The sequence below is a fragment of the Abramis brama genome (assembly GCF_963993115.1).
Source record: "Abramis brama genome assembly, chromosome: 5".
In the NCBI taxonomy this organism is placed as follows: Eukaryota; Metazoa; Chordata; class Actinopteri; order Cypriniformes; family Leuciscidae; genus Abramis; species Abramis brama.
In genome coordinates this window covers 4,348,931-4,363,487 of record NC_139967.1, presented here as the reverse complement: position 1 = coordinate 4,363,487, position 14,557 = coordinate 4,348,931, and the positions used below count along the sequence as shown (strand labels likewise).

At 35.8% G+C, this 14,557-nt stretch overlaps 1 protein-coding gene across 4 annotated transcripts in view; it reads left to right on the top strand.

Annotated features, from left to right (window-relative positions):
- mvb12ba (multivesicular body subunit 12Ba) overlaps nt 1–4,868 on the top strand; it is a 33,001-nt gene extending 28,133 nt beyond the window's left edge. For all 4 annotated transcript variants that reach the window (XM_084114622.1, XM_084114619.1, XM_084114620.1 and 1 more), the window contains 3 exons: nt 101–156; nt 268–327; nt 2,649–4,868. In XM_084114622.1, coding sequence (XP_083970748.1) covers nt 101–156; nt 268–327; nt 2,649–2,735 — 203 coding nt within the window. In that variant the 3' untranslated portion in view covers nt 2,736–4,868. The remainder of the gene's footprint in view (nt 1–100; nt 157–267; nt 328–2,648) is intronic.
- The last annotated feature ends 9,689 nt before the right edge of the window (nt 4,869–14,557 follow it).

Genomic DNA, 14,557 nt, shown 5'->3' with positions numbered 1-14,557 from the left:
CATAGCCATTCGAATCTTATTTCGTAGAATGATTTACTGCTTTATTATAGTTAACTCTTTCTGGTGTGCACTATTTAATTCTGATTTCTTGACTTCTCAGCTATGGATGGAGTGCCTTTCATGATCTCGGAGAAGTTTGCGTGTGCCTCCAGTGACGTGAGTCAAAAAACACAATACTTCAAAGCTTCCATAGGATTAAATGTGTTATAAGTAACTAGTACAAGAGCTTATCTGGACATTGAGGAGAATTGTGTGTCTGTGTTTCAGTTGCAGCAGGTCGATCTAATGGGCATCAGAATCAAATCACTTGCAGAGATTGAGAAAGAGGTGAGGATCTGTTGAGTTACAACCATGTGTGCTTTTTTTCTTTCCATTTTAATGTATATTATATGTATAAAAAATATTATGTATACAGTACAGGTCAAAAGTTTGGAAACATTACTATTTTTAATGTTTTTGAAAGAAGTTTCTTCTGCTCATCAAGCCTGCATTTATTTGATCAAAAATACAGTGGGAAAAAAATGTAATATTGTGATATATTATTACAATTTAAAATAATTGGTTTTCCATTTATTATACTTTAAATTATCATTTATTTCTGTGATGCAAAGCTGAATTTTCAGCATCATTACTCCAGTCTATCACATGATCCTTTAGAAATCATTCTAATATGATGATTCATTATCAAAGTTGGAAACAGTTCTGCTGCTTAATATTGTTTCATAACCTGTGATACTTTTTTAGGATACTTTGATGAATAAAAAGTAAAAAAAGTAAAAATAAAAAAAAGAAGCAAATTTTTTAAAAATAGAAATCTTTTGTAACAACAATATACACTACCGTTCAGTAATTTGGGGTCAGTAATTTTTTTCTTTCTTTTTTTGAAATAAATCAATACTTTTATTCAGCAAGGATGTGTTAAATTGATAAAAAGTGATAGTAAAGAAGATTTATATTATTAGAAAATATTTTTTTATTTTGAATAAATGCAGTTCTTTTTAACCTTTTATTCATCAAATATATTAGGCAGCAGAACTGTTTCCAACACTCATAATAAATCAGAATATTAGAATGATTTCTAAAGGATCATGTGATAGACTGGATGTCACATGTGACACTGAAGACTGGAGTAATGATGCTGAAAATTCAGCTTTGCATCACAGGAATAAATTATTTTTTTAAAGTATATTCAAATAGAAAACTATTATTTTAAGTTGTAATAATATTTCACAATATTACTGTTTTTTTTCTGTATTTTTGATCAAATAAACGCAGCCTTGATAAGCATTAGAGACTTCTTTCAAAAATATAAAAAAATTGTAATGTTTCCAAACTTTTGACCTGTACTGTATATGAAAAGGCCTCAGTGCACTATAGTGTTTATAGTTGTTATTATCAATAAGTAGTTCAATTGTTTATAAAATATTGGTGTGTTTTATCTTGTTACTGTCGATACTGTTTTTATAAAAGCAATATCTTTTTAAACGGGACAAATTTAAAGCAACACCAAAGATTCTTTTGTACCTTAAAATAATGTTTCCACAATCATTTCAGTGGTTCATCAACTCTAACAGGGTGAACGGCACTTCTGCGTTGGCTTTGCGACCCTCTATCGGCTATAACCGGCTATGCAAGTTTGCCAGATCAGGTAGCGGATCTGTAGTTCGAATGAGACATAAGAAACTACAAATTTGACTTGCTTTACGGCAAGCGTTACAATAGCAAAAAAATAGCAAGCAATGTCATTATTTTCTTTGTCTTCGTTTCTGATGTCGCAATACATCATACTTTCATAAAATCATGCAGCATCCTCTACCTTGTCTGTGGACATTGTTATTTCCAAAGCCGGTGCTGGATAGCAAATAGCGTGCGTGCGACGGTAGGCGGCGTTATGCTAAATGATTTACAACAGCGGTAATGGACAATTCCGCTTCCAACCTGTAGGGGGACCGAAGAGGAAAAGTGCTTTAGTGTTGCTTTAAAAGGCTGTGCATTACAATGATTAGTGGTTATTGATTACAATAAATGTTAAAAGAGTTTTGGTTACACTTTATTTTAAGGTGTTATTGTTACAGTGTAATTATATATTTAAGTACTGAGTAATATTAAATGTACTTACTATAGGGTTAGGGTAGGATTAGTATTTGGTTGAGGGTTAGTTACATGTAATGATGCATAATTTACTGTTATTACTATGGTAAGTACATGTAACGCATGTAACAAGGACACTGTAAAATAAAGTGTTACCAGAGTTTTTATGGAGGATTTGACTAATCATTTAGTAAATATATGTTCTGAAAATGGAGGGGTATTTATTATATAAGTCTAGTTGAGTTCCTCATTCATTAAGTTTGCAATTAATTGCTCAAAAGTGACAGTAAACTCATTTATAATGTTGCAGAAGATTTCTAGTTAACACATTTTCAACATTGATAATGTTTCTTGAGCAGCAAATCAGCATATTAGAATCATTTCTGAAGGACAAACACACTGATATATAATTTGAGATCATGAGATCATTAATTATAATTCATGAGAGGTGTGTGTTGCAGTACCGATGTGTGAGCCACTAGAGGTCAGTGTTTGCTATGAAACGCTCTCAGATGGTGTGTTTATTAACTCTTTCTGTCTGGATATGTGTGTGTCAGTATGAATATAGTTTCCGGACGGAGCACAGCGCCGCGGCCCGTCTGCCGCCCAGTCCCACCAGAACTTCCCTGGGCTCCGAGGCCTAAAGCTCACTCGCTGGAGGAAAGACGGAGAGGACTTCTGAACACCTGACCTGAGCTGAGACTCACACACCTCTCTGAGATTACAACAGAAACCCACCAGACGGAAAAAATCACTTTTCTCCATAAAAAAAAAACTAAAAAAAATTAACAAATGTCATTTCATGTGGTCAAGTTCAGTCTCTCTTAAGTTGATGCTGCTTTTTCATAAAGAGCTTCGGATGCTCCTTCTCTACAGCGATCGATCAAAACCACTACAGTGTCGTAAAGCGAGTGGGAAAGGCCTGTGGAAACTCCTGTGCTTTTATTATGCGTTGCGGATTGACTTCTTCTGGCTGCTGGACTGAGAAGCTGTTACTGTTGTGACTTCATGAAGGGTCGGACGTGGACGTGCCCTTGAGAATCGCGAGTCTGCGCTCGTGCGGCACGGATCTGGAAGAGTTTTTTTTTTTTTTGTATCTCGCCTCTTTTCGTTCATTCGCTTGCTCGGTTTTATTTCGATCGCAGCAACTGCATGACTCGTGTTTTTGATCCGTTTGGAAATGGAGCTCAGATCACTGCACTGTTACAGCATTTCAATATGTGTGTGTTTGTGTGGAAAGAGAGATTAGAGAATAGGAACACTCCAGCTCTGAGCGAGCCCTTGTACATACACAGCCGATGATGAATCAGGAATGTGCTGTTTTAGAAATGTGTGTTACTCGTTTTCCCTTCTCGTCTGTGTAACATCCTTCCTGAGCGGATCTACTCCGGTCACCGCTGAGATTCGACTCTTTCTCAGTCAGTGATGGTGTTCGATGGTGCTCAGGCACTTGGATATTGTTTCTGCCAGTCCATTTGTGGCGTCTGAAGTTTATGGTGATATTTTTGTGACATTTCTTTTTTTTAATTTAATAAACCAGTGAACATTTCTTCAGTCATATTTCACCCCAAGATCTAAAGAAAAAAATAGAAATTAAATTTTGCATAAAGAAAATAAAACCTATTTTTAGGACCTGAAGTGTGACATTTTCATGCGAATTTTACTCATTTCATTACTGAAAAATATTTTTAAATAGTTTAAATTCTGTAAAACAAATTGTACACGAGGTAGGCTGACAATTTTACTTTGTAATTTAAATTATATGTAGTTTTTTTTTCATATCACATTAAATGATTTTTTTTTTTATTGAATTTTGGTAATGAGACTTTGGTGCTCTCATGCTTCTTTATGCAAAATAAAATTTCTCATTTTTCTTTTGATTTTCAGGGTGACCTGGAGAATTCTTGACCGTTTTCGTGAGATTCACCTGATTATTCAGAGCAAATTTAGTTGTTAGCCGTTTTAATTTTAGTAAACCGTTCGGTCGGTGTACGAGTCGGCCTCTGCTGCTTTTGTTGGATATGGTGACGATTATGGGTGAAAGTACAGTGTTATTATTTCTAAAAACGGCAATCTCAGGTGAAAGTGTTGAGCTTGGAAACATTCACGTGTCTGAGTCCATTCAGATGGTTTGACACCTTCACTGTGAGACTCTAATCTAACACTCAGATGGGTTTCTATTTCTCACGTTGTGGGTAATAATGTTTAATAAGCAGCTATATTGTTACATGTTCTAACCACTATTGTGATTTTTATTATGTATGATTTCAGATCTGAAATTAACCACCTCTTTTTATTGTTTCATGTCTGTGGAAGTCGATATCTTCAGACCTTCACACCTGATCGTCCAGGCATCCGTCAAGCCTGTTTTCAGATCCAAGGCCTCTAATCTGTCTGGAAAACTTAGTTTTTATCGAAATAAAATCGGAACCAAAATTATAGCTTAACAACATCACATCTGGATTACATGCTGATGTTGATTGAAAATTTTTTCAGTCAATTCAGGCATTTATTTAACAGACAAATAAGGCCCTATATGAATGCATGCAGCGTTATCTATTTTTTCAACATTAAAATGAGGATTTAAATTGCTGTTTCATAGTTCTCTTTGATTTAATTATTTAATGATTTTATATGAAGACTAATTTAAATGTTTAGGAATGTAGCTAGTATGTTGCCCCAGTATTTTTTAATGTTTTTTTTTTTTTGGGAATAGTTGAGTGTGTTTTGCAATGTTTGGTCATGCAAACAAATACAATAAAAGATGTTGAGTTACTGCACTGCGTTAATAAACTCCTGTTCACGATTTTATAAACCATTCAATGTTTATCATCAAATCATTGTTTTGCCTCTAGATGAGAACCTGCTGTGTGTGTGTTTGACATTTGCATTGTCTTTATTGTATAATATTGACTGCTGGTTGAATTTTGTGCTTTATTACTCTATAAAAAATACCGTATATTCATGCATTTCTATGGAAGCTTGTTTCCGCCACAAAATAAAACATTTTAAAAGATAATTGCGACTTTTTATCTCACAATTGCGAGTTTACATCTCGCAATTCTGACTTTATTTCTCAGAATTGGGAGATATAAAGTCAGAATTGCGTGAAATAGTCGCAATTGCGTGTTATAAAGTCAGAATTGCGTGAAATAGTCGCAATTGCGTGTTATAAAGTCAGAATTGGGAGATATAAAGTCAGAATTGCATGAAATAGTCGCAATTGCGTGTTATAAAGTCAGAATTGCATGAAATAGTCGCAATTGCGTGTTATAAAGTCAGAATTGCGAGATATAACTTTTTTTCTCGCAATTGCAACTTTTTTTATCACGCAATTCTGACTTTATAACACATAATTGCGAGTTTATATCTCGCAATTCTGACATCTTTTCTCAGAATTGTGAGATATAAAGTCCAATTGTAAGGAGAAAAAAAGACAGACTTTTTTTTTTTTTTTTTTTTACCATCTCACAATTCTGACTATAACACGCAATTCTGACTTTATATCTCCCAATTGCGACTTTATTTCTCAGAATTCTGAAAAAAGTGTTACAATTCTGACTTGATATATAGCAATTGTGAGAAAAAATAGTCAGAATTGTGAGATTAAAAAGTTGCAATTATTATTTATTTATTATTCAGTGGCGGAAACAAGCTTCCATACATTTCTTATCAACACAGAAACAAAGTTAGTTTGAAAGCTCTTTTAGGTTAGTGAGCAATGCAATGAGTTTGATTTTGATTTGACTGTATATGTGATGGTTACTTTTAGATATGTGTGCATAGTGGCACATCTTACCCCTACTTGTGCAGATGAGATGGTTTCGCCACAGAGTAATTCTTGTTTACTGGAACTTCGCCTCTGTTTTGGGTTCACAAACGCTCCAAGCTTCCTGTGGCCGTTTGACAAGTCACTTTATTTAGATCCAACATGCGCACAAAACCACAGGGAAACTTTCAAGACTTCAAACATTAAAACACTGCAGAAGGTTTCGGGCAATGTGCTGCTGTTTGTGCGGCTTTTTAATGAGTTTTTAAGAGAATGAAGAGCTAAACAAGAAACAGCAAAGCACGTTTATAGACAGTGATTGAGCATTTAAGAAACCACACAAAGGTTATTTCATTTTCTCTCTTAATCGTGACATCTTGGTTCTGGTAAATACTTCACTTTTACTGTAAGTTCAGTGTGCATGCATCTCTTTTTGCATACGTTTTTACCGAAAGTATAAGCTTAATTTCTTCAGGTTTAATGAATTGTGGTTTTGAATTCAGAAACGGCTCTGCTTGTTCGTTTTTGGGTTTCTACCACTTGAAAATATCATGTACTGTGTCCTACAAAGATCTGATTAACATAAACCATAGTGCACAATTGCAAGACAGGACTGGACCCGTGAGAGCTGGATTCAGATCCAGATCAAGATCTGTCAGTCTGAAAAGCAACTGAAATAAGAGTTTATGCCAAATTTGTTGCAGCATTCATTTTAGAAACTTCATTCAGAGCCATGGGATTCTGGAAGATTCTCCAACAACCAGTGGTTCAGGTAATTTATCACTTGTACAGAAATTGAACACCATCTTGTAAGACACTTTTAGGTGAGACCCAGGTAAATTACCTTTATTTTGAGAGACACAACAAGGCCATGTAAACACTATATCATATTTGCTGCAGTTCTCAAATCTCAAATTCTCCATTGAACATATTCAAGTTTACATGTATGCATTTGGCAGACGCTTTTATCCAAAGTGACTTAAATTGCATTTCAAGGTACACATTTACATTCTCATCAGTTCTTGCTTTCCCTGGGACTTGAACCCATGACCTTGACGTTGCAAGCGCCAACGCTCTTGGTATTGGATACTCTTCAACGTAGGCCTATTGGTTATGCGCGTGCCATACAAGGATGGGAAGTTCGAATCATTTTACTGACTCTCTTGTTCGATCTCGTTCATCAAAATGAAAGAATCTTTTTTCGAGCCATTTCGTTCATCTAAGGGGCTTTAAACAGCAAACATCCACCAACAAATAGTCTATAAATAGGCTGTCTTTGAGTTCACATGAACAACGGTTAAATTATTCGTCGGGCTACAGAAGTTCCTCCGTTCCTCCCATAATTCCTCCGTTCAATTAGGCCTGAGACATCGAGAGTCACGCAGACCTATAACAACCCAGCCACAACACATTTTTGGAATAAAATGCCTTACCTTAACACAGAATGGATTTCAAGGACTTCGCGCGCAGATCAATCCTCGTTTATATTTTTTTCGACGAATCTGTGAGTTAACATTAGTGGAATTTGCACCGCAGCTCCACCACACCTTTGATGCTCATGACAAGAATAGCATGCATAGTTATCTTTATTGAAGTGAATACCGGTAGGTTTAAATCGCCGTCCTGCATGAATGAATGATATTTTTTGCTATTTTACACAAGCTGGGACAGAGATGGGTCTTGTGCATTTTGCCCACTTGGGTCCCACCTAGTACCAAGTGCAATCCTACATGAAATCCATCTGGGCAATTAACATGGGGCCATTATGGAACCCGCGAACAATCCTACATTTCAGCCCATTTCATACCCATATGGGCCCCACATACAAATGTTGTCTGGGTACTTGGGCCCTACCTAACACCCAGTGAAATCCTACATATAATCTACATGGGCAATTGACAAGGCAAGGGCCAACATGGAACCCATGGACAATCCCACTTATAACCCATATTTAAAGCCCATGTAGTCCCCATGTAGTACCCACATAACACTTAAAGCTGGGACCAAAACGGGTCTTGTGCATGTTGCCCAGTTGGGGCCCACCTAGTGGCAAGTGCAATCATGCATAAAATCCATGTGGGCAGTTGGCGTGGGGCCATAAAGAAACCCGCGGACAATCCTATATAAGGCCCATTTTTCCAGCCCATTTAATACCCATATGGGCCCCACATACAAACGTTGGCTGGGACATAATAATCCACGATGATCACATTACACAAAACTGAAATTGCACATCAAAATAACACATTGTCAATATTTTTTGAGACCCCCCAAAATTTCACAAATCACGTTTTCAGGGGAGCCCATGTCTTATTAAGGGGAGCCCCCTAGCTCCCCCGTAGTTCGCACCCTGAATGAGGTTCATTCTCGTGTTACACAGCATGTTTGAGCTTCTGCAAGAACCAATGAGGTTCATTCTCGTGTTACAGCACGTTTGAGCTTCAGCAATAGGTTTGTTCTTGTGCGTCAAGCAGTTTTCGGTTGAGTTTATGTTCGCTGATTAATGTTTTAAAGTGAATAAAAGCCTAAATTCAATGTTCATCATATAAAGCCATCGAGTCTCTTCAGAAAATTTGGACTAAACTGCTCAATTCATTTGGATTAGTTTCACGATCTCTTTATTAACTTTTTGAAGCGTCAAAGTCAAATTATCTGTTGATAATTCATCTTCGGAAAGCACAAATGAAGATATTTTTGATGAAATCTGAGAGCTTTCTGTCCCCTCCAGTGACAGTTACGCAACTACCGCAGTTGCTTAACTGTCACTGGAGGGACAGAAAACTCTCAGATTTCATCAAAAATATCTTCATTTGTGTTCCGAAGATGAACAAAAGTCTGACGGGTTTGGAACGACCTAAGGGTGAGTAATTAATGACAGAGTTTTTGTTATTTTGGGTGACCTATCCACTTAGGAGCGAAAAGAATAGACCGTTGTCTTGTGACATTTGTCATAATCTCAACATTCTTGACTCGGTTAACTAATGTATTGCGTCTGAACACTTCTGATGTCTAGTTCTGCCGTCATGGAAAGAAAGTTGGGCTTCCTACCAGACGTTTACAGCGCACCTCAAAGACCTCCCAGTCGAAATCAGCCTCTGAAGCTTGTGTCATTTCTACTTTGAATAGAGTCTTTTGAAGGTTGTTTTTCCATTAGCTTCAGAGGAACCTTTGCCACAGGACAATAAAACAAGTACATAATGAAGCCAAACCATGAAAAAAGTCATTAAAGCAAAACCTCCCAGCAAAGAGATCTGATCAAATGTTATCTGAACTTTATTAGACTTTATAACTTTCAGGGCGACAAAAATTACATTTATTAAATACATTTTTTAAAAGGTTACATTGATTTGAAAGATACGTTTATGCCCGGTTTCACAGACAAGGCTTAAACTAGTCCCAGACTAAAATGCATGTTTGAGCTGTTTTAACTGAACGCAACTTGCACTGATATATCTTAAAATATGTCAGTGCCATTGTTGTGTCTGAAGATTCATACCAGTAATGTTTTTTTTCCTAAGGCACGTTTATAAAAGCTATTTAAAGGGATGGTTCGGAGTAAAATCAACCTAGGGTCCTTTGCACCATGACCTCGAGCCAAACACCCCCCCAGAAGCCTTTTTTCCCTTGGTTGAACATTATTAAAGTTAGAGCTTATTTAGAGATATCAGCCGGATGGCTTAGTGCAGGCGCTAATGGATCCAAGGCTGTATCTCGTAAATTACCCCACTAATAATGCCCAGAATGGCACCAAACTTCTACAGTAGTACAGATAGGTTCTGTACTCATAAAACGAGGCATTGGAAAGTTTGTAAGTTCATCAGGAGTTTATTTAAATAACACTTGCCTGACGGCTAATGCTACCGCTAACCCGGACGTCGACGTCACTTCCGTGATTTGGGAAAAGCCCATAAAAGTCCTGGCAGAAAGTGATGCATTTTTTTATTATTTTTTCCAAAGTGTTGACAACTTAGTGTTAACTAATAATTGTTGCAAACTGGTACTACCAACAAAATATTAGTGCATTCCTGGAAATGGGCGTCGTTACACTACATCCTTATGCATCGCTTTCTGTCAGGACATTTACGTGCTTTTCCCAAATCAGTGAAGTGACGTCGATGTCCGGGTTAGCGGTAGCATTAGCCATCAGGCAAGTGTTATTTAAATAAACTCCTGATGAACTTACAAACTTTCCAATGCCTCGTTTTATGAGTACAGAACCTATTTGTACTACTGTAGAAGTTTGGCTCCATTCTGGGCATTATTAGTGGGGTGATTTACGAGATACAACCTTGGATCCATTAGCGCCTGCACTAAGCCATCCGGCTGATATCTCTAAATAAGTTCTAACTTTAATATTGTTCAACCAAGAGAAAAAAAGCGTCTGGGGGGGTGTTTGGCTCAAGGTCATGGTGCAAAGGACCCTAGGTTGATTTTACTCTGAACCATCCCTTTAAATGTCCTTATTGAACTAAGGCCTAATCCTGGCTTAATCTGAGCCCTGTCTGTGAAACCAGAAATGATGAAAGTAAGACTATACTGTGATGCAATGTCAATTTTAGAATATAATCAATGATATTATAACTTTACTCTGTAAAAAAAAAACGATAAAAAAACAAAGTTAAAACATTGGCTATGCAGTTCTAGTGTACTGCTTACTGCACAGTATACACATTTCCTAAAGTATGTGACAGTGAACATTATTCAAGAGCATTAAATGTCTTAAACAGTAATATTCAACACTGTTGTCAACCGCATCATGTTGCATGTTTAATTCAGCAAGTGCCGTCCAGTTATCATTGTTTTAATCTAATTTTGTGTAAAAATCTGGTAACTTTTAGTAGTCCTGTCAAAGTGCATCTGCATGTGGATTAGCATACAAACATATTTAATATTTAAATAAAGCGTAAAGATCAATTTTCCTAGGCTGGGGATCATTTTTGGCCGCTACTGTGTTTTTTTTTTTTTTTAATTATCATTCTGTTTTGCATCATTTTGACACATGTCCAACACAAATTTGTTGTCGCTGAAGAAGGTTCAATCTGAATTAGCAGCAGATCCTGTTGCCTTACAGAACCTATTAAACGCAGCCACAAATAAACAGTTTAAGAGCTCGGTTTGTTTTCCCCGCTTGTTAAATGTATTTACATGCAATATTTTCCATTTGGAAGAAAACCTGCGTCACATAAATGGAGATTACATGAATTAGCTTTCATATTGTAAAAGTCATTTGATCAGGGCTTTGATGAGACATGCTTCTCTTTCAGGAGGGATTTTAATGAAGCTCATGGGAGGTTTCCCTGAATTAACATTCATACCAAACATCCACAACTTAATATTCAGTGTCCACCAGTTTCCTCTGTCGGCAGATCAGATAGAAGCGTTCGAGCCACAAATGTAACACATGTGCTGTAATCTTGACTCAGATTCTTTTAAACTCGTTTGATTTTATGTTTGTCTACATTTGTTTGCACCTCCAGGTTTGTAGTTGTGACTTTTGCACAGGCAAGCTAACATTTTCTTCAGAAATCTAATGCATTGCAATGCATCTAATGCTCTGATTGATTTACCCCCAGTTTCACTGACAACGTCTTAATCCTAGTCCCAGACTAAATGCATGTTTGAGCTGTTTTAACTCATCAATTTGCACTGAAATATCTTAAAATATGTCAGTGCCATTGTTTTGTCTCGAGATGAACACCAGTAGTGGAACATTTCTAAAAGCTACTTAAATGTCCTAGTTGAACTAAGGCCTAAGTCTGGCTTATTCTAAGCCCTGTTTGTGAAACCAGGCCTTGGAGTTTGAATGGTACTGTTTTTTTTCTGCATAAAATACAGGTTTCTTAAAACAATTATACTTTTGCGATACCAAAATGTGCAAGTGTGCTGCCAGATTGATAAATGGTGCCATTGCCTGAGTTTAATAAACAGCTATTATGAAGAGGATTTGCTCATAATTACTAACTTCATTCTTATCAGTGTGGCTGATATCAAATGGCACTATTTGTTTTATGGCATTATTTTCTTCCCTCAAGTTATTCCGCCCTGGTTTAAATGACTTGAATCACAAAAATAGATCCCAAGAGGTTTTTCTTTCATTCTTTGTAAAATGCAATGTAATTCGATCTTTTCTCTCTCTTGTAATGAATGATAGAGACAGAGAGGTTGTGATCAGGAAGAGTGACGCTAGAGAGCGCAAGAACCCAATATGAACACAAGCGTTCAGCGCTATTAAAGCCTACTTTTGAAAGCTATGAGTCTAGGATATTAATAATGCAATAACATGACTATGCATTATTTTATTTCCTTTGTATTTTTGCAGTTTAATGTTTAAATTGAATTGGTTTAAAAACGTGTGATTGTCTGTAGAAGAAGCAAATGTCAGTCGCTTATAATTGCGGGGGTTTTAGAGTTAAAATAATTTTAAGCGTAGCTATTTCTAAATGTTTAAGAATAATATGGCAAAGGATTAGAAATTACATGATTAGAGTTTGTTGGGTTTTGCGCCATGCACCCCGTATTTACATGACTTTAAATACAGTAATAGAAGTTCAAACAAAAGGGTTGGTGATTTCAGTTGGCTATAATGTATAAAATATATAAAAGTAGGCTATAGCTATAGGCCTACATGTGCGTTTTTTTTTTATTTTTGTTTTTTTTATAAATATCAATATTCGTAGAACACAGATACACAAGTAGGCCTAAAGTATCGGATGCGCGAGATGAAAACTGACAGAATTCTTTTTAGAACGTTAAGAAATTCTAGAGGGAAAAATCTCCCGCTTGAAAGTCGCTGAATAATTCGAATTCTAAGAAGAAGAAGAAAAGCTCATCCTGATGTTTGTTCAGAATATTTTCCCCCACTGTATTAAATTCTGCTTTAAAAAGTCAAGACTGTCTGAACTTTCTGTTCTATACAGACACCAAAAGGCCTAAATTAGTGTTAAATATAAGCAAGGCTACTGCTAATTCTGAATTAAAATAATGCAGTTTGTTTGTTTGCCCTTTAATTAGACTAATGTTAACTTATTTGTATATCGTGTCGTGTGAATGAAAATGAATATTATTAAAGGCTATAATACAAAATAGCCTGTCAAAGCCTCGATCGCGGGAAAAAATATAAAATAATTTTATATTCTGATCTTTATTTGTTAGTTTATGTTTGTTATAAAACGCAACAGAAAAATATAATAACCTATACACACATAAATCAGGTGTGTTTAGGCTATATTTAGGTGTGAGGCAGTAATAAAATAAACCCCTCTTCTGATCCATACATAATTTTTACTTGGAAAGATAAAAACTGGAAAAAGATGGGAAATGTTCAGGAGAAAGTCGTATTTATTTCACGGAGAGAGCGTAAATCAGCCTGTCATAATTAGAAGAGAGATGAATACTAATGAGGAAAGTAATAAAGATACAAACTCCCCCTTTCTTTTCCTCTCCTCGCAGGTTTATTGCCCTGAGATGTCTGTCTGTGAAATGAATTTGCGCAGATCTGAAACACAAAAGATTCTCCTTATGAATTTTACATGGATATTATGCGGAGAGAGATTAAATCAGCTTTTATCTGAGTCTTTATTAATCATGCAGATAATGTCATGAAGATAAAAGCAGCTGCGCGAGAAATCAAATGATTATGACCGGAGATTCTGAATATATATAGGCTCGATTTGACGTTGAATGGGTCGAGTGAGAAATTGTTTATGACAAAAGCAATTAAATACAATATGTTAAAATCGGAAGATCAAATGTAACGAGTTAAAGTAGGTTACATATTCTATGAACAATTAAAAGTTATTTTTTATTATAGTCCATATTTTATATAGAATGCCATTTTCGTAATTGATTTATATAATTGTAAACGTGAAATAAAATAGAATAGAAATAAAAAAGTGAATGGTTTTGAGTCTTAATTTACGCCCCGATTGCATGCTGTTCGTTTTATATCGGCTATAGGGCATTTAAAATATGAAGACGAAGACTGCTAAAATATTAAGTTTTTATACTAAAACATAGGCTAGCCTATCATTTAAAAAGTGCTGGGTTGTTTCAACCCATGTTTGGGTCAAATATGGACAAACCCAACCATTTGTTTACATTAAATTAAATTAAAATCCGTTTTAACAATACAATTTAATTAAAAAATGTAAACCAACGGTTGGGTTTGTCCATATTTGACCCAAACATGGATTGAAACAACCCAACATGTTTTTTTAGAGTTTTTAAATAGCTTTTTAACGGTACATTAATTAATTATAACAGCCTATTGTTAATAACCATCACCATAAATAATTACAAAGCTTGTTTATTTTTGCTGTCATCGTTGTTAAAATCAAAAATCACATTGAACTCTGAATGTTTTGTGGTCGCAAACTGTAACACCTGAAAATATGCCGTTGTTTCCCTAATTTGACCTCTAAAAATACTTGAATTGGCATGTGAACCTGTTCGTATATATTTTTTGTAGATTCTATAGGTTTGTTTTTTACAGTGTTGGCTATTCAGTTATATTTTTGACTTGGATAGGCTAATTCAGATATGTTTAATCTGTATATTTATTTATAAGCACATGCTAATTATGTATTTGTAATTGCCCTCAGCAGCACATGATGTGTGTGTGTATGTGTGTGTGTGGTGTTGTAGGCGGTTCCGCTGTGACCCAACAGCACCAATAGCATCACACGGAGTTGAGGAGAA